Genomic DNA, 21,925 nt, shown 5'->3' on the forward strand with positions numbered 1-21,925 from the left:
TAAACTAGGCCTTTAAAGCTGCACTCTCACAGGTCGCGATCCATGGAAACCCCTCCTGTGATACCAGTGCAATTAACAGGAGATGCACAGCCGGGGGTCATCATGCCAAACATATCTTAAACTAGGCCTTTAAAGCTGCACTCTCACAGATCGCGATCCATGGAAACCCCTCCTGTGATACCAGTGCAATTAACAGGAGATGCACAGCCGGGGGTCATCATGCCAAACATATCTTAAACTAGGCCTTTACAGCTGCACTCTCACAGGTCGCGATCCATGGAAACCCCTCCTGTGATACCAGTGCAATAAACAGGAGATGCACAGCCGGGGGTCATCATGCCAAACATATCTTAAACTAGGCATTTAAAGCTGCACTCTCACAGATCGCGATCCATGGAAACCGCTCCTGTGATACCAGTGCAATTAACAGGAGATGCACAGCCGGGGGTCATCATGCCAAACATATCTTAAACTAGGCCTTTAAAGCTGCACTCTCACAGATCGCGATCCATGGAAACCCCTCCTGTGATACCAGTGCAATTAACAGGAGATGCACAGCCGGGGGTCATCATGCCAAACATATCTTAAACTAGGCCTTTAAAGCTGCACTCTCACAGATCGCGATCCATGGAAACCCCTCCTGTGATACCAGTGCAATTAACAGGAGATGCACAGCCGGGGGTCATCATGCCAAACATATCTTAAACTAGGCCTTTAAAGCTGCACTCTCACAGATCGCGATCCATGGAAACCAATTGTGTAAGACTGCTGACAAAAAAATATGATCGCAGATTTTTATATTTGAGTTCAAAAATTTACGTTGAATGCATTTTTCTTAAACTGTAAGTAACGGTTAAAGCCTTAAAACATTAATTTTCGAACAGAAATATGAAAATCTACGATCTGATCTTTTTGTTAGCAATCTGATATCATTGGTTTTGCAGAAATAATTTACGCAAACATTTGCTCTTTCCGAGACAAAAAGTAAAAATGTTGTTTAAATGGTATATCTGTGAGAGTGAAGCTTTAAGAAAGAAATATTTGTTTCCGATTTCCCGGTCTACCCTAAATTTTGCACCCAACATTATTTTAAAGTGCCTTCAGACACTTGGTGTATATTTTCAGTAGCTTGTAGCACCAGAAATACGCGTATTATATACGTGTTATTATATTGAACATTGCCTCAGACTCAATGCAAACAGTTAATTTGCTTAAAAATAGCATTAGAGCACAGCCTGATTTATAAACAATAGGGCCATGATGGCCCTGAATCGCTTACTTGTTATGTGAATGAAAAAGATATACCCATTAATGTGCATGCAGGGTTACAAGCTTTGACCGGTCATAATACCTATTTTCAAAGAAGATACATATTAAATTTTGATATGATATTAAAGTGGGAAAATGTTGATTTGCATCACCTTACTCTTGCAGGAGAACTAGATTGAACGACCTCATAAATTTATTTTCTTCCATCTTAGCAAAATTGTTTTCCTATAAAGACCTATGCGGCTCCCCTTGCTTCTAGAGTAAAGAAAAAAACTATTGAAAATTAAAAGGTTACAGTCAATTTTCAGTATATTATATACAGCTAGAGAAAAATGATATATCAGATAGATTTTTAGTGTTAACAAAATTCAGCCATTTTTGCTATTGCTGTTGTATGTCAATCGAGACGCCTTGTATTCTTAAAGACGATCACCCAACGAAACTTCCTGTGAAGTTTTAATAAATCTGAGTAGTTTCAGACGACATTTTCTTTTAAAGGAAAAAACAGGAAGTCGAACATTTTTATGTTGACGTCTTGTTGTATTTTGAAGAACGTTGCCATAGAAAGCTTCCTGTGTGGTTTTACCGAAATTTGGCCAGCTGGTTTCCAAGAAGATGTCTTTCTGGCAATTGTTGACAGACGTACTGTACGAGGACTGATAACATTAGCTAACAGATACATAATATTGAAGTCATTCAACGCTGATTTGTTTAGAATTTATTAAAGGTTTTTTGCACGAACTTTCAAACATCACAAAGGCACAATAACGAAAAAGTTAAATGTAGAGAGTTTCATGGACGGGTCAACGTCAAGAGAAAGTCATCACTGATATGTCACATGTAAAAGTCGATATCAATAGAAGAAACTGGTTTTTCTGTAAAGTACAACCCATGGAACACAATGTAATCATTTAACACAAGCATGAACTTTAAAAAATAATGCAGTAGTAACAAAATCAAACCCGTGAACATATTTTACTCTAAATGGAGACATTATTCCTCAACATATGGTAATGCATTTCTTCATGCAGCTTTATTTGAGTTTTGAAATGATTTCATTTACTCCTCAGATTCAATTTTAAGAAAACAATAACCAGACAACACTGGGGCATAACTCAATCATTTTTGAAGCCAGAGAACATAGTGTTTAAAGTCAGAGATATGCGCCTTGCTGTACATGTGCGTATTGTCTCTGGCAACATGTATACCAAGTTCTATTTGAATATCTTGGTGTGTTTTTTTAGTAATGGCGAAGGATTACGGTAAAGCTTTTGCATGACAATATAGGCAAAGTCACCTATCCAAAAGCTACACTTTTTAAATATAAAAACAGACAAGCTAAAATGAATCAATCAATCCTGAAACACCATGAGGTATTCAGAAGCCGCATTGTATTTTCATAAAAGTACACATGATTTGCTTTTACAATAACCGAGCCAAAATACACAGCCTATTAACCCATTCCAACTCAATTGCTACTCCCCATTAATTCTGCCTTCAGTTTGTTTGCAATCTGTCGTCTCATTTCTATTTTCTTCTGTTCCTCCTCTGAGATTACAGGTTTTTTCTCCTCTTGTTTATCTCCCTTGAGTGTCTGTCTGGCGGCGCGAGCGGAGGCCGGACGCTCTGGATTGCTTGTTCAGCCGTTAGAAGCTGTTTCTCCCGCTCTGCCTTCTTCATTGCGATCAATTTGTCCCTCTGCTGTCGCAGGTACTCCTGACGCTTCTTGATTTCATCTGCACTCATGCCCGCCATCGCAGCCTAATTAAAGGAAATGAACAGAAGTTTCTATTTATTCTTCTGTCTAGTATATCTTAATCCACTTATTTTGATTAATTCTAAGCATTCAAAACTCAGAGGCAAATAATCACCAAATCGTATCAGTGCAAAAAACATGGTTTTGTAAAAAGGCAAAGAAAATTGCTTACCGCTGCTTTCTGCACAGCCTGATCTCCTCCAGAACTCTCCGTCTGTGCTGATTTCAGCCAGTTTGCAGCAGCCTCGCTACTTGACACCTTGGATGGGACAGAGGTCAGGGGCAGAAGCCCTGGGCCCAGCACGGTTTGGGAGAGCCCTGATGTGCCATCTGAAGTCCCAGCTCCAATGGGCATGGTACCGGTAGCCCCTCCGGGGTTGTTACAGTCACCGTTGGTTGGGTCTGCTTAACACCAGGGGTGCCAATCACAGGCTGTGATAAAGACATAAATGGGTTATCTGACCTATATAAAGACTGCCTGTAAACTCCTAACATGACACTAGTCAAGCGCAATAACTGAAAAATAAAATTAAACATTTAATGTAGTAAAGGCATCATAGCCCACATATATACAGGTAGTAATGCTTTGAATATAGTTTTAATAAATACAGACATTTGAGGTATCTGCAGACATTTAACAGAACATTTATCTAGACCTAAGAATTTATATATTGTACACTTATGAGGTTATAAAGGCGACCGCAAGCCGGTTGACCTAGCAATGTATGTAGGAATAAATACAAGAAACACACTGCATTGATTGATAATGGGCATTTATTCAAAATGCCATAAAATAAAATAAAATTCAACAGGAATAGGTTGACAAGTGTTACGTTATGTTTCCCGTAACACATCTGGGTGGGTAAACTGCCAAAAGGCAAAGCCGCAGCCAGCTCATTGTAACATTATAAAAAAATTACATACAGTTATTCAATGAATAATATGCAGTTACCAGGTCAATTTGATATAAAAACGTTTATCAAAATTTGTTACAAATATATTTTGGCTAATTAAAGTAAGCTACCGTACTTAAGCGTGTCCACACTCTCCCTTCTTTAAGTGAGTGCATAAAAACTTATGATGACTGCATAAGAAAACGATCTGAGCTGTTAAATCTTAGTACTAGATGTAACATTAGAAGCACATAGTTACCTGTTGTTTCTTTTCCACCTGTGGTTTTGCCGGGGCCGGTGTGGGAACAGGAATGAGGGGGGCCATGGCCTTGGTGGTGGGACCTTCTGAAGTACCCTGCAGTGACAGCCCTACCATTGCCTGCAGAAATACATGTCCAAGTACAATAGAAGAAACAAGTATGTATATGAATGGCACACCAAGTTACAAAGAAATATAAGTAGTTCAGAGCAATATTTGGCTGTCAATAAGTGGTTGTATATATAATATGTCAATTTAGTGGGCAGACACTGTAAATATAGTTTTCTTGCCGATCCAAATTTCATAACTCTGGTTCAAACCTGACAAAGGTATTCTGCCCATACACATTCTAACCAAATTTGGTGATGATTGGACAAAGGCTTCTAAATCTGACAAGAACAATTTTATGTTATTTATATAAGTATATGGCGATAACTCCAGAATGACTAGAGTGATATGGCTGGTAATCAAATCTGTCCAAGATATTATGCCCATACACTTTCTGACCAAATTAAGTGATGATTGGACAGAAGACAAGACCAATTTTAGGTGCATGTAATATGTATAATGGAAGGGCAATAACTCTTTAGTGACTTAAGCAAATGTCTATGTTTTAAACTTGTTTGAAATATAATACCCATAGAAATTCTGACTAAATTTGAAGATGATTGAAAAAAGGAATCAAAACTTATTGATCAGACAAGACTGTTTTCAGGTTATTTCTATAATACAAGGGCAATAACTCTCCAGTGACTAGAGCATATTAATATGGCTGGTTGTAAACCTTGTTCAATATAAAATGCCAATTACACAGTCTGACCAAACTCTGTGGTGATTGGACAAAGGCTTCTTAACTCATTGATCGGACAAGTCCAATTTAAGGCAATTTCTATTATCAAAGGGCAATAACTCAAGAGTGACTTGAGCAATATGGCTGGTTATTGAATTTGCCCGAAATATTGTGCCAATACACATCCTAATCAAATTTAGTGATGATTGGACAAAGGCTTCTTAAGTTTTTGAGCGGACAACACAATGGATGCAGCATGCCCGCCAATACACCATAACACTACAGGTAAAACTATTTACATCCTATTTTCAAACTGGCTCATATAAATAGACAAACTTTATACCAACAAAAAAAAAAATAGCAAATACAATCTCTCACTTGGTTAAGTTTTTCCTGTTCGGACTTCTTGTTTTTCTCAAGCTGCAGGAACTCGTGCTTAGAGATGGCAATGGTGCTGGCCATCTCATCCTTGTCCTTCGTCGTCTGTCGCTTGAGCCGCTTCTGTTGCTCCTCCTCATATTCACGCTTTGATTGCCTGTTGGAAAGAGTTTAGCAGTAAATAAATAACAGCAAATTGATTCATAGCTTCCATCTATGAAGTAGACCTTATGGCCACAATGGGGCCATCTTGAATCATGTCATCAATTCATTGAATCCTTTTTCTTTATTGTAATAAAGGTAAGTTATATTTTGAAACAATAAGTTTTGCTGTAAAAATTTATCCAGTTTTTTCTTAATTAACAAGTCTATTTCTGCTATTCACATAGTATTCAAACACATTTCTAGATAGTGTCTTCTAATAGTTAATAAGATGCCCTCAAAGAATATATACAAAGCGAGAGCTTCTTCTTGTATATGCAGTTATGTCAATTTCACGCTGAGCCCTCTGTAGGCACTTTCCAAATGTAGCTGCACATAGGCCCCATAGCCCTGTGCAAAGACAGGGGCAAACATCTATCCTCGCCTGTTGCGTTACAGTTGAAAAAGGGACATAACCCAAAAGGGCAGAGTTATAGGCCTTGCTATACATAAGTTGAGGTTTAAACATTTGTCACAACAAACTCAAACGACACCAAGGCTATGATAATACCTCAACTTGTCTTCTTCAAAAACAGATTATTTAAAAATAAATGAATCAGAATGTCTACAGAAAACAATTTAAAATTTTCCAGATTTACTTATTAACAAGTTTATCATGTTGTTTTATGGTCAGACTATAATTATGTACCCAAAAGAAAGAGGGAATTGACAAGATCGACCTTCTGATATATGTAATTATCTTATTTTCAAACTCCCGTTACTGGAAAAATAGAATGCCAATATGGACTTATTATTATGCTCTCTTATGTTCAGACCAGAGTTATGTTCCCTAAAGAAAGAGGGCATTTTAATATCACCTTGGCTCACCAATGATGTCATCTTCTCATATTCTTTCATCAGGGAAATGTGCCAATTTGAAGTTCTTTGAAGTATTCTAGCATATACATCACGAAACATGTCTATAAAAGATAAACAGTAAATTTCCCATACTCAAGAACTTTGCGCATGATTTCTTCCTCATTATCTTGGGGTCGCGGGGCTGGGGGCGGGGTCGTCACTGACCCTTCCATCAGGCTATCTGGTAATGCCCCCTGTTGCTTCAGAATCAACATCAGAGCCTGCTGTTGTAGCTCAATGTTCTTCTGTGTCATCATTGTCACAAATATGGCATAGTCCTCCATAGCTAGTACTAGCTCAAACAGTCCCTAAAGGCACAAAAAGCAAAACTACATTTTGTTACAAATATGGTGTTGATTGCATAGTCCTTTGATGCTAGTTCTAGCTCAGACAGTCCTAAAGGCCCAAAAAGCAAGGCTACAATTTGTTACAAATATTATTTAGTCCTCAATCACTAGTACTAGCTCAAACTTCCTTAAAGGAATACATAAAAAATACATGTAGAACAGTTTGTAACAAAAATGGCCTTGTCCTCTTATAATAATGGCTAAAACTACATGTAGCTCAAACAGTCCCTACAGTTCATTATAGCCTGATCGTGATAATAGAAGAAGTTGGTTTTACAGTCCAAAACATTATGATAGTGTATCTTAATGTGGAACAACTGTGTGAATTGTATGCAAATTACTAAAATAAAATCTTATTCTAGACTGTCAATATTATTATGATTTATATTTAGTCACTAATTCCACATATGTTTACATATCCCAGCAATTCACACTGAAATTAACCAATACATGTATAATGCGAGTCCAGTCTAGTTTAACAAGATCTATAATTTATTCAACAGAAAGTCTTTTTACGGGTACATGTTGGTTTTGTTTTTATGATGTTCTTCTCAAACAAACAGTATCACATGTAATAGGCCAAGAGAAACAAACCTGAAACACATCTCTCTTTGAGGGCCAATATGACCTGGTCATTTGACAGTTTCGTGTCCTTCATGAAGGCATCCAGCAGGGACTGAACCTAAAAAGGGAACAATTGCCTTATAAATCAGTTAAAAAGTGTCCACATTTTTTTTCATCGCACATGACATTTTGCCAGACATCTACATGTACGTGCCTAAGCAGGATACTTTGATGTCACGCGGGACAATTTGCACTTATCAACAAAGTATTTATTGTTTGGCATTCATACATGAAGTATTCGTATGTGCATGAAAAGAGCAGTGAATATTTCATGAAGTTTTATAGAAAACAGTCACAGATAATATCAAGTCTATTAATTGTTCTGATGAGAAAAAGATTCATAGGGTGTTGAAACAGCTGACAGTTTTGACCGGCTAAGCTTGCATTTCAAATGTATGCATATCACGTAGATTACGATACTCCACGGATCAGTCTTCTTGTAAGAAAGGACATGTTTTCATTTTGAGAGGCCATGAGGTTTCCTCATGATATCTGGTACCTGAAATGTGTTCCATAGAGTATTCTATAATGTTGATAAATAATTAAATGGATAAAAACACATACCACTTCTTTGTAGTCATAGTGAACTGTTTTGTACTCTGGTAAATCATCTATGCTTGGATCAAATACTGAAAAAGTAACTAAAAAAATTAAAGCCATGAAAATAATTGACAAATGGATTTTAAATAAGTACGTTGTATAAAGCAATGATATTCGGAATACTGTAAATTGTGGTGGAAAACATTAATAAGTCTAGGTCTCCAGATAATTTTAACTCAGTTTACATTTCAGTCTAATCACATTAGGCCAACAATTGTTATTATCTATTTAACAGTTAGTCATCATCTTAATAAACTGCGCTTTAAATCACACAAAAATGCAAAATTGAGCCAAGATTTTCATTAACTCTCTGTAAAAACAAATACAATAAATTAAAATCGATGGTCCAAACTGACTTGGCCGAGCTTCTCAAAGGGCGAAATCCCACCAGGGGCTGGTTGCTCAAAACCTTAATTAAATTAAACAGTATGTTACCTTAATCATCCGTTAAACCCATAAATGACCGTTACCTAATGGTTAAATTGTTGTTGCTCATGCTATTTAACACTGCCGTTAAGAAACGCTAGCGTTAAATACTTAAGAGTCAATTAAATCCAACTTCTTGTCCAATAATTCATCTGTCACCATCATTCAGCATCCAAACCGACATCTCATCTGCTAATAATTCTGGAACACAAAAAAGGAGAAAAAATCTTATTTCACAGCTAGTGAAACTATAATAATAGAGGAATGTTTGGGAGATTTTGAGACAAGGGAAATGTTGACACATAATTTTACAGATAAAATTTCTAATGAGAAAATGAAAAGAAAATGGGAAGAAATAGGAGTTAAATGGTCTGCCCTCCGTGTGCTGTTAGGACTGGCGATTAGATCAGTGTAAAATGGCAGAACATGAGGGAAAATGCCATGGCTGAGATAACAAGGTAGCCTGATGTTATAGTTAAAAGATGTTTTTTGTTAATATTTAGAAAGATATTCAGCATGACAGATGTACTCAATTTAATTCATTGTTATTCATAAAGCGACTTAATATACATGTTTTAATAAAAAATACTGTTATTTTTAATTAAGAGTTAACCTTCAAATTTACATGTTTATTCCACCTCCTTATTGATACTTAACGTTGTGTCATACAGTAACAGTGAAAGGCTCCAGCGGAGAGAGAGTGGGCGGGTACAGACACTTGAGAAGGCCACAGAGCATTTAGCGAATAGAATTGTGTGTATACATGCCATGATGCCAGTTTTAATCGAGTTGTAGGGACGCTGATGAGCCAGGTAATTTCGTGATAAACATGTTATTTTGATATATAAAACATAAGATCGTCTGACAAAGGAAGGGGATTTCTTAGTTAGAATAAACAAATCACAGGGCCGAATTCTGAACATCCACTCTCACTCACACTCCAACCACATTCCCGTAAGGGACACTCAAGTGATCACTTGAGTGAAATAAGGGAAGTAAGACTCAAGTGATCTGTTCGGATTCACACGCCTCGCTAACACTCCACTTCATCAAGTGACCAATACAGTATACATGTATGTTTACATGATCATATCGGATGATCTGTTTGACTATGGTGATGTTCACATTATACATTGTAAACATATGTTTATTTGAGATTTCAGTACCTTATTGTTAGACATGACGACAAACAAATGACAATATTTGTTATTCTGAAACTGAAATTTACATTTAAAAACAATTGATTAATAAAAATAAACGTTTTGGATTGTAAATAACTGTAGCAAAATGCGTATTTTGTTGTTGTTGTTGTTGTTGTTGTTGTTTTAAATATGTAGCCATTTTCCATTGTACCATGTGATTTAAATATGTATTCATATATAATCTTGCTTTTGTATTCTGCATAAAGCGGTCTTGGGCGTTTGAAAATGAAATATGAAAGTTGAAAACACTTAATAAAAAATAGCAGATGGATAGAATTAATCTACATCTAATGGGGAAACTACACCTCGGAGTGAAAAACAACTCAAGAAATGTTAATAATAATAATAATAATCATAATAATAATAATAATAACAATAATATTAATAATAATAGTAATGATGAGATGATGATGGTGGTTGTGTTGGTGTTGCTGGTGGTGGTGATGGTGCTGCTGCTGCGGGTGATGATGATGAAGATAATACTACTACTACTACTGATAATAATAATAATAATGATAATCCAACTGAATGTAGGCTGAAAAATACATATCAGTGATCACTTCCCTGACCATGCTCTGAAATGGCCTAGCGGCGTAAAGTTAGCGGCCTGGCGGCCTAGCTGCCTGATGTAAATAGCGGCCTAAAATTATTTCAAAGCATTTTATATGTGTTCTTTTCTAAAACAATGATAAATTAAATGGTTCTATTCATAAATCAACATCCTTTAGCGGATATCAGCATTTCCCCCTTTTTCTGGGCTGCTGGATTGAGTTTTGATGATTTTTAGGCCGCTAGAACACGAGGCCGCTTACTTCACGTCGCTAGGCCGCTGGACTGCTTGATCGACTTAATGAAAAAAAATCGCTCCAGCATGATGAATCTGCATAGGATAGGAAAATGATTATTTTAGCTTTGTTTTAGAAGAAAACTCATATACACTGATTTATCATATTTCCCAATTAAACGCATGAACAATTAAACATTGAAATAGAGAACAAATTAATGCCACTAGTCCGCCAACTTCACGCCGCTAGGCCGCTTACTTATGCTAATTCCGAGTACATTTAGCCACCTGTCTTTGCAGCCATCGATGAATTGCAACTTTGCTGGACGTTTAAGATCATTACGAAACAAAACAAATATATGATTGGCGCATCCTTTTGAAAATTTGATTTTTTTATAGATGGCCACGTTATTGAAATGAAGGTACATGTACTTAAATAGATTATCCGGGTCTCTTGAATATTGTCTGGGAACAAATATCTGATATATTTCATCGTTTCTACTTGTCATGTACTTTTTTCACACACACTTATTCAATTGGTATTCTCAACCAATCCTCAAAGGCGGTTCAAGTGGCCTAGCCGAGCACTCACAAATGTCCCACTCACGCAAAACACTCGAGTCTCACTTACACCTGTGAATATGGATATAACTTTCACTCGAAATTATCTCGACCGTTATGTGATAACAGAGAACTAACTCATTGAGTGTTAGAGTGATTGTTCTGAATTCGGCCCATAGCCTCAGTGATTTGGTGGAAATGAGCTGAATTTTGACCTTTACAAAATTTAGTGACCCCTTTGATGAATCTGAAGAAAAAAATAATATATTTTAGGTTATTTAAGGTTAAATGTCACTAAATTTGGTAAAGGTCAACATTCAGCTCATTCCCACCAAATCACTGTGCATAGCCATTCGGAACTCCTCGGCCATTATTTTCAAAAACAACTCACAGATTGTGTTTCTATTTTTAGTAACAAAATTCTCAAGACGAAAACACTGATTATAATTGAAGTAGGCGAGTAACACGCCAAAATACACATTTGGAAGGCATACAATGATATTGATTTCTAACCTTAATCTATTTCCAAACGGTGATTTTGCCATAAAGTCGTGATTTCAATGTAAATAAAGGTATCTCATGTTCACGTCCTTCACCTTAAAATACTTTGTCTAAGTTATAACGTCCAAATAAAAACCGACTCCGACTAAAGATCAAGTAAACACAGTCGTCTCCCTTGTCTTAATAGTTACACCATCATATTATTGTGTTTCGCAGATGTTCTTTCGTTCATACCCAAGATAACGGATGGAGATGATGAGGGGAGTGAAAGGATTAGTTCATCAAAGTTGCCCCCGTCATCCAAGGTCCTAACGGCAGCACAGCCCACTGCAGGACCATCAGAGAGCAGCCACAAGGTGGAGTCTTACCATGCATAGAAACAGGAATGTGTGGAAGTGTTGCATTAGGTCTCAATGTTGTACCATGGAATATCACGTGATCAAAATGGACCAGCCAACATTATTATTATAAAATAAAACTATACATTTTGTTTGATAAAGAACAACCTTTATAAACAAATAATTGTATACACTGATTAAAGAAAACGAAAACATCAAGATACCAAAAACGTTGTTACAAACCTTTGGGCACATTTAATGGGTATTTAATAACTTGTCCTCAAACTCAAAGGCTATGGGTTTTATTATATTTTGGTTTACGAACCTTAAGTCCGGGTTCATCAAAGCTCAATAAAAACGTTTCGGAAGATGTTTTTCTTAGCTTAAATAATCTGATTTTTAATAAATGGGTAACTATGAAATGTCAATGATCATTCATTACCCATAAAAATAGCAATGATATTATGTAGGAACTGTACGTAATCCAACATTTACGAATGATCACACGACAACCCGTCAGCCAATCAAGTCGCAGGAATTTCAGTTAAGATACGTCCGTCTTAAGTTTACCCACAAGAAAACTTGTTGTGAAAGGGGTCGGTATTTTACCGGAAAACAGAAAAACCGGAAAACACTTTAAAGTTCATAAACATATGCAATAGAGTTTGCGAAGGAGTGTTGGTGTCTGGGGTTCATACGTATATCATATACCAACATATTAACATTCTTACACAGTGTTTGGTGCTGATATTGTCAGAACAGTGGCCGGGCAGAGGTTTGGGTGGTTACCTGTGGGTAGGGATTGACCTAACCATGTGAGACACTATGCTATGCTTTTACACGCTACTGCTTCTGATTATATTAGCAAAATCTAGTAGTATTTAAATTACACGATAAATAAAATACCTCCTCTTTGTAACACCTTCTAAGATATTTCCTATCAAGCCATATTAATTATAATATTTAACCAATTACACATCAATGTAGCGTGCTGTTTTCCCGATGTATATAATGCTACTTATAATTAAACTATTTAAATGTATACGATTATCCTTTAAGTAATACTCTTGAAAGAACTTACCATTTTACAGTAGTATGTCAACTAGCGGATCAGGGCGTGTGTGGATTGCCCGTACAGCTGGGGAAACTAGTAGATGTTACCACTGTGTTCAGTGCTCAAATCCATCTTACTTTTTATAATTGTATGCATGAATATAATAAGGAACAGCTTTTGTAATTGCTTGTTCAAATATTTGTACCTTTTTTAAACTATTTGCATTTACTTCCAGGTCACAAGCTCATTGTTATGTTTTGATATGTTATGAATGTTTGTTATTCATGTCGGAAAAGAGCCCATTAAGCTAATGTTTTCTTGCCATCATATACTCGACTCTATGTAAATCTTTAGTTTAGTAAAAGTCCATTAAATCATCAATGATAAATTCTTAGATTTTTTATTACAAATTTACATGACGATCCAGCTCGACCCCACCAATATGGTCTGGGACCACTCCCGGATAATGAGATATGGTCGACTTATGTTCCTTTAGGGTCAATGTCGTGGTAACCTTTAAATCGGTTTCCGATCAACATATGAAAAAAGCTTAGTACCCCGAACTTGAAAGAGATCCCTGAAACATTACCAGTACCTCAACTATTTTTATGTCAGTTAGTCAAAGGTGAAGGTCGTGCATGGTGACCTTAAGCTAAAAACCCGATCTCGTTCAATAACTGAATAATGCTTTTATCCACTTACTTCAAACTTGGTATCCTGATTAAATGCATTTGCTTCCTTTTATTCATGTTTCAAAAACATTCGCGACGTTATTGATGCTTTGCATCAAATTAGTCTTGTCAAGATCATCCAATACAAAGGTTGGTGCTGCAGGCCAAGCATTAAAACGTATAAATTCAAGCTTTAAAACATAAATCATTTGCAAAATGTTTCAGTTGGGCAAAATTTACGAAGGATTATTGCATCAGAGATTTGTTTAGATTTGGCATGCAATTTTACGGAAAAGTATGAATATGTTTCTGTGTCAAAGGTTTAAGACCATCTAATTGGCAAATGTCTTGATGTATATATTTTCAAAAACGAACAGTACACGTAAAGTTGCTCTCTCACAGATTCATTGTTTGGACAACGTTCTTTTTTTTCTTGAATGTACCGTTTTAGCGTAAATGTCTGGAAACCAGTGATTTAAGACTGCTGACCAAGTAACAGATCATAGATTTTATATTTACGTTCGAAATTAAATGTTTTATGACTAAAAGCGTTACTAACACTTTAAGAAAAAGTTTTCGGCACAAAACATCAATATTTGAAGTTAAATATAAAGACCTGCTCTGTAAACCTACATATGTATGCAGAAGTACATGTTTATGTATAATGCGTGTTTCGTTCTAGATAGCCCACTATTGCCCGGTGTAAGCTTATTCAGTTGTTGTGAACACGTAGTACAAAATTAATGTTGTTGGACTTTCATTGAATGCATACACATATTTACAATATAACTTTTTATGCACGACAACACAATCATAGGATCTGTTTAAAACTATCGATGATTTAAGTTATTCAATTATTAAAAGAGTAACAAAACATAAACATATTTAACGAATATGTTGTTTCATTTTTAATTTTGATAATTACCGTTCAAGGGCGGTAATCCAATCATTTATCGCTCAAATTATTTTGATGCGTGTGTGCTCTGTTTGTTGTGTTTGTATTTGTTTATATGTGTCTCATATTCATTGTCGTTTGAGTCCTTGCCGCGCGCCTGTAAAAGAATATTCATTGTATGATTGAACTATGTATTAATAATTTCAAACCACGTCCGCTTTGAAAAATATAAAACACAAGCATAATATAAAGAATCCGGTTTTCAAATAAATCTTTATATCTCTTAGCCTTGATGTATAAACACACAATGAAAACAACCAACAACACTCATACATACAACAGTATGGACGCTCATTGAATGTTCTTTTTTCTCAAATTCTACATGGCGGGGGTGATATAAAATATCAACCGATTATGACAACTACAGTAAATTGATATAATTCTTTTTCCTCTGCCCGTTTTGCATGAAGTTAGCTAACCCTAGTGTGTGAGAGGTATTATTGTATTAACTGCCGCACACATGGTAAAGACTTAGTATGTGTTTTAATATGATCAATGAATGATATATAATTATACAATTACCTGGCTTATTTGTAAAGAATGTTGGAACAAAATGGCATTCACCTATATTGTCGCAAAATTTGGCACACCATAATCCGTACCAAGCAACTCCTGGAAGTTCAAACCAGGAATCCGTAACGTTTTCAATGGCATAAAGTGCATTAGCTGGTATAAGAAGAAGCAGTGAAACTTGTTCGTAAATCCCCATTTTTTTGTATTTCCTAACAAAAGTGTTTATCATTTTGTCTATCCAGATTGCCAGTGTCCGGAATATTTCTCTTAACAGGAGACATTATTTTATCAAATAATGCCAAATAATCTCTAAAAAGTTGTGATATTAGTTTCCGTTCAACTTTATAATACTTTTTAAACAAAAAAATCCAAAAGCTTTGATTTCCCGGCTCAAAAACTGATGTTATCATGTTTTCAGTTTTACTTAGTCTGGGTGTTTCAGAAGGTTTCTTCCGTGACAGTCAACGATTTGACTGTTGAAGCGTAGCAGGCAACACCCCAGCAAACAATTGACGTTGGAAAGACGTTGTAACAGCGTTGGAGCATACTTCAGACAGGATCCAATTGCCCCATCAACCTCATGTTCAGTAGCAGTAAACACTTGCTGAAATACATAACCATCTTGTCAAATAAAATTATATGGACTTGAAACTGCTGAAAATAAAGTTTTGATATCAAATTCCACACAACAAAATTTCTCCAGTTTTGGTACAATATTTGCTGTATTTTTTCATTATCTTTTAATTGTTTTACTTATTTCAGTTACTAGAATCTGTGATCAAATCTATCGCGGATTAAATCATTTTCAGTGAATAATTGCTTTGTTTTCCTAGAGCGGGCACCAGTGCTATTTTTATAAGAGGTGAATGCGCAAGACTTTACCTGGTACTCACTTTAATAATAACATACCAGTACTTAAATGATTACTGTCAAGAAGCAGATTTGACTTGGCAAGTATTACCTTGAACACCTTGAAAAACTTTGGAAAGTCATTTTCTCCTTTTTCCCTTCACGGTAAAGCTAGGCATAACATCATCCGTCATAAACCTGCCAGAAAGGGGTACATAATAATATAAATTTGATAACAATATATCCCAGCAAACACATGACGTTGGATCAACGTCGGATATAGGTTGGATTTAGGTCGCGACGTCGGCGACTTAAATACAACGTTGTATCAACGATGTCAGTCCGACGTCGCAATTAGACATCGAACCGACGTTGTGATTTGGTTATTGTTTGTAATAGGTTGTATTTTTCAAGTTAATACATGATATACACATGATGTAACAAGAAGTTGCTCGAAAATCGTGAAACTGCTGCAAATAAATAATAAAATTCGATCATGTTATTATTCAAGTTGCTTCCCTTGTCTGTGCCCTTGGTTTCTGTAATTGGAATTTCCGCATAGTGTCGCATGTTTATAGAACTTTTTCTTTCTTTTTTTGTTGTTGTTAAAATTCATATTGTTAAACAAAAATTAGCATAAAAAATTATATCGATAGCTTCTAATCATGTCATTTAGATAATTCCGAAAAAAATGGATGTTTAATTCCTTATCTTAAAATAGACGCGCGCAATTTTGAACCCATTTTGATCCGCCATATTGCTCATGAGGTGTACGAATATTGAAGAGAGAGAAAGAGTCAATTACTCCTATTAGAGAGACTCGACCGTTCATATTTTAAATAATACAACAAGATAAGTTGATACAATGCATGATGAACGGTTTATAGCAATAATTTTCTGGTGTTTTACAAGGTTGTTTCAATGAAATGTTAGCATGTTACAGAATCCAGTAGATTGCACGTGAAATTCCCATAACAAGTCAAACCCGTTCATAACTTATTTATTTTGAAAAAAATATCTTTAATTTTTGTGTTTAGAATTGTTAATAAAATTTTTATAAAGGGATAAAAAATTATTTTTTAAAAAAAATGATAAAAATGAAGAAGTAATAGAAACGTTTCGTAAAATGATCGGAAATTGATGTGAAATCCAATTTTTGTAGAACTGAAAACCACTCATAACTCAGTTATTTTAAGTAGTACTTGAGTTAACGAGTTAAACATGTGGATTCTTATTAATCAAACATGCATGTGTTCTGAACGTTAGCATAAGGAAATGGAAACCATCTTATGATGTTCAACCACGTCAGAATACAAAAAAGTCAAACTGATTAATCCTGTATTCCTGAACCGGCTGAATTCTGAATCTGTGAAATGAAGTGTACCAGTACCAGGATATTATACAGGGCGGTTCCAGAATTTCAATGGGTGCTAGGTTTGTTACGCATAAGTACCCCTCCACCCCACCCCACCCCCGCCAAAACGGAACAGGTTTGCCTTTGACCAGAAGTGATATGGGTGTTGGGAGACAAAGAAAGAAATTAAGATTTAAACTGCCTGCCATATTAAATATGGCACCTTTCATATAAAAAAACTCCCAAAATTTAAATTTAAATTGTCATAACGGATAGCAAAAGGATGGCATTGCCAAGTAAAACGTTAGTTGAGCCAAACTAATATTATGGGAGTGCAAACTAATTGAATGGCAGTCAAGTGATAGACAAAGGGAGTGTCAAGCTATATAAACAACATGGAAGTTTAAAAAACCAAGATGTCTATTAATGGAGAACAATCTGTTAATGATCAAATTTTGTATATAAAGAAAGACTGACTCTTACATTCATTTAGGCAAAAGAATAACATCCCTTAAAATAGATTAATAGATCACAGTTACTTGGTATTTGGACTGCATTTTTTGGCCAGTCGAGCGATTAATCACTAGGGTGATCTCTTGGACTGAGAATCATAAAATATGTGTTTTAGTACATAATAAACAAATAATCAACTGTTTGTCGTTTATTTCTACATATTAAATATTTTACAATTTTCTACAATCTTAATCATTCACAAGTTATGAAGGTTAGCAGATTTCGGGTTGAGACATATGTGTGGAAACGAGCTCAGATCTACAAGAATTTTTCGATAAAACAACTGTATACATCGCATGCATGTTCAGAAGGAAGTTATCTTCAAGGTAAAGTTTTCACTGGCAGTTGTTGTTGTTGAGTTTTATGAGGTTTGCCCGCGCCCTATAGTGGCTGCATTATGTCTTGACCCCGTTACATCCCAAGTGTGACTGCGAAATATTTTTTATGCCAAAGGAGGGGTTTTATTTCCACCGTTTTATGGGATATTCGCCAAATGAGTAATTTTGAACCTCAACTGCCGCGGGCCCTACGATGAATAACATCTAGAGTGGTCCCAGTACAGTATCACTGACAGTATTCGAGTCGTTGCATTAAATGTCATCATGTATACCAAAAGTATGTTTTACTCGTATTACGGCATTCATCAACTATACCTTTTGTTGCTCACTCGGTGATATATATGCACAGAAACAAACAAAATCTATCGGCCTGTCCAGTAGTGATCACTGTGGCATGATTACCTTGGAATTATGTTATTCTATCACTAATTTAATTGTATGAGAGCATTGTCCGGATTACTAATACTTAGATTGTGTTTATAATACTAAATCTAGACAAAAGTTGTCACAATTTCGATTATGTTCACATAATTTGGAAATTGAAAGGGGTAGATTTAATAATGTTATTAGGGCAGAACGTAAATGTAAATTATGTGCACAGAATACTGTTGAGTCAGAATTTCACTTTCTACTATGTTGTTCCGCTTATAGTGATATACGAAGAAAACATGGAATAAAATCACACTGGCCTAGCTTACTTAAATTTAAGAATTTATTATCCTGTCAAAATGTTAAGGTTATTAACAATGTTGCTAGATTTATTTCCGATGCAATGAAATTTCGAGAGGAAAAACTCCAACTTTTGGCTGCTTCTTAATTTTACTTAAATAATAATAATGTCAAAACTCTGCTCCATTGAAAACTGTCAGAAGAACATACAATCAAAACTGAACAAAATTGAAATTGATGTCAAGGCTGTTTCAGGCAAAGTTACTTTAGTAGAAGTCAATGTTGCCTCGCTAGAAATAAAATTTTTTGAAGCTGACAAAAAGTTAGCCGAGTTTGAGCAGAGCCGTGCGTTTGATAGCGAAACATGCGATGAAATCAAACGTAACCACACAGAACTATTAAACAGTATTAAAACCCTGAATAATGAAAACTCGAGCATATCAGAGAATATATTAGATCTTCAGTCACGATCAATGCGCGATAATTTGCTTTTCTTCAATTTTGAAGAAGAAAAAACGTTCGAGGATCGCAAATCTGAAAATTGTTTGAACAAAATTATCCAGTTTTGTGAAGATGACCTAAAAATCGAGGACTCTAAAAGCAAAATAAAAATTGATCGCGCTCATCGCATTGGTCATTTCGAACATGGGAAAAAGCGACCAATAGTTGTCCCCGGAACCAGCGCCGCGGAGACACCGGCAGCCAGGATGGTCAAGGACAGCCACGCCCCAGCTAGGAAAATGAACAGAAGCAGCTTCACTTTTTATCTTGGAATGTTCAGGGTTTAATTTCAAAATTAAATGATGCAGATTTTCTAAACTTTATATACTCTTATGATGTGTTAATATTTTCAGAAACTTGGTCTTCTAAAACTACCAATCTCAACTTAGAGAATTTTGAAAGCTTTTCATGTCCTCGTCCAAAATGCAATCGAAAGGCTAAACGTAATAGTGGCGGGGTTATTATTTATTACAAGAAATCATATTCGAAGGGAATAGAACTTGTTAAACTAAATAACAAAGGTATTATATGGTTTAAACTCAAAAAGACTTTTTTTGGGACGGATAATGATATATTTGTCTGTGCATGCTATATACCACCAACTGATTCAAATGTTTATACGAACGAAAACTCTCTTTTATTTGAATTTGATTTCTATGAACAACTTGCTGTCGATATAAGATGTTATAGTCAGTTGGGTGATATAATGTTAACAGGTGATCTTAATTCAAGGGTAGGTCAACGATCAGATATAATTGAGAATATTAATCTTAATCGATATGTTGATATGCCGGAGTACGATGTTCCGCTTGACGTACTACCGCCACGCTCGTCTTTCGATGACCAGGCTAATCCTTTTGGTAACAAATTATTATCACTTTGTAAAGAAAATAGTATATTTATCGTTAATGGTAGATTAGAGCCAGGTCATTTTACATGTCATAACTTTATTAGAAACACATTTGCTTCTAGTGTTGTTGACTATGTGATAGTAAATTACAATTTATTTACTTGCTTAGATAGTTTTAAAGTTCTAGACGCTACAGAGTTTTCCGACCATTGCCCGATTGATTTTTCTTTGAATTGTAATACTCTTTATGATGATACAAACTTGAATTCTACTTATGATAAGATTATTTGGGATACCTGCGATGCCAATGTGTTACAACATGCGTTAGATGGTAAAAAACAATTATTTGATGAAATTACCAATAATTTATTACATGACAATGTGGACTTTGATGTATGTATAAATAAACTGTGTGATCTTACTTATGATATATCATTTCAGCTGAATGGAAAGTCTTTTAATGTAAACCCTCTACGTAAATGCAACACTAGAAAATCATTGTGGTTTGATGTAACTTGCAAAGATCATAAAAATATATTTTATCTTTGCAAAAGGGTATTTAAAGATTCACCTACGAATGAAAATCGTTTAGCTTTTTTAAATGCTAGAGCTAGCTTTTGTGATGTTAAACGCAAAGCAAAGCGTGTTTTTTATACTAAGGAACGTAAAACATTATGTACTCTTAGTAAGTCTAGACCAAGAAAGTTCTGGAAATATATAAACAAATATAAGGCTAAGCCTATTTCTAGTAGTCACGATGTCAATATTGATGATTTTATCAAACATTTTAAGGATATATCAAATACTCCACACTTCAGCTCATTCGACAACGACGATTTTTTAACCAGAGAGGAACCAATAAATGTTTATGATATAGACTGCCCTTTTACGATCACAGAAATTTTAAAAACTATTTCAAATTTAAAAAGACATAAAAGTCCTGATATGCAAAATAATGTTGCTGATTTTTTCGTTGATTCTAAGCATTTTATTTCTCCCTATCTTGTTAAGATTTTTAATTTTATCTTTGACAAAGGAATTTATCCTGAGGCTTGGTGTAAAGGCGTCATAGTTCCTATCTTTAAGAAAGGTGATCGATCTTGTGCTGCTAACTATAGAGGTATAACTTTAATAAATATTATTGCTAAAATATTTTCAATTACATTACGGAATAGAATAAACAAGTGGTGTGAACGTGAATTTATATTAAACTCATCTCAATTTGGGTTTAGAGATAGCCGTAGCACAACTGATTGTATTTTTATATTACATACTATTATTCAGAATGTTATTAATAATAAATACAAGTTGTATTGTGCCTTTATAGACTACGAAAAAGCGTTTGATACTGTCATACATGAAGCGCTTTGGATTAAACTTTTGAAATCTGGTATGAGTTGCAAAATGCTTAAAATGATTCAAGCTATTTATCTCAATGTTAAGTCTTGTATTAAAGATTCTGCTTGTATGTCATATTCTGAAATGTTTAATGTTACTCTTGGTGTTAAGCAGGGCGAACCATTGTCTCCATTATTGTTTATATATTTATAAATGACATTAATGATTGTATAGATTTTACCAACCTTACGGAAAAAGACTTACGCTTGCTATCCATATTCATGCTACTATTTGCTGATGATATTGCGTTATTCACTACCAGTGCAGATAGTTTACAATTACAACTGGACACTATATATCAATATTCATGCAAATGGGGCTTAAAGATAAATGTAAATAAAACTAAAGTTTGTGTTTTTGAGAAAAGAAAAAGCAATTGTACATTCAATTGGTCTACCAATGGTGATATTATTGAAATTGTCAGTGAATTCTGTTACCTAGGTATTAAGTTTCATTACACTGGTAATTTATCA

At 35.1% G+C, this 21,925-nt stretch overlaps 1 protein-coding gene across 1 annotated transcript; it reads right to left on the bottom strand.

Moving 5' to 3' along the window:
* Positions 1 to 2,380: 2,380 nt before the first annotated feature.
* Positions 2,381 to 11,562, bottom strand: LOC128207495 (cilia- and flagella-associated protein 36-like). Its single transcript, XM_052910447.1, is given in 11 exon segments — positions 2,381 to 2,904; positions 2,907 to 3,030; positions 3,198 to 3,389; positions 3,392 to 3,457; positions 4,178 to 4,297; positions 5,346 to 5,502; positions 6,498 to 6,712; positions 7,346 to 7,433; positions 7,940 to 8,004; positions 8,411 to 8,602; positions 11,462 to 11,562. Coding segments are annotated over 8 exon segments (1,083 nt in total). The 5' UTR covers positions 7,388 to 7,433; positions 7,940 to 8,004; positions 8,411 to 8,602; positions 11,462 to 11,562; the 3' UTR covers positions 2,381 to 2,737.
* Positions 11,563 to 21,925: the final 10,363 nt, after the last annotated feature.

The sequence above is a fragment of the Mya arenaria genome, chromosome 11 (assembly GCF_026914265.1).
Source record: "Mya arenaria isolate MELC-2E11 chromosome 11, ASM2691426v1".
Lineage (NCBI taxonomy): Eukaryota > Metazoa > Mollusca > Bivalvia > Myida > Myidae > Mya > Mya arenaria.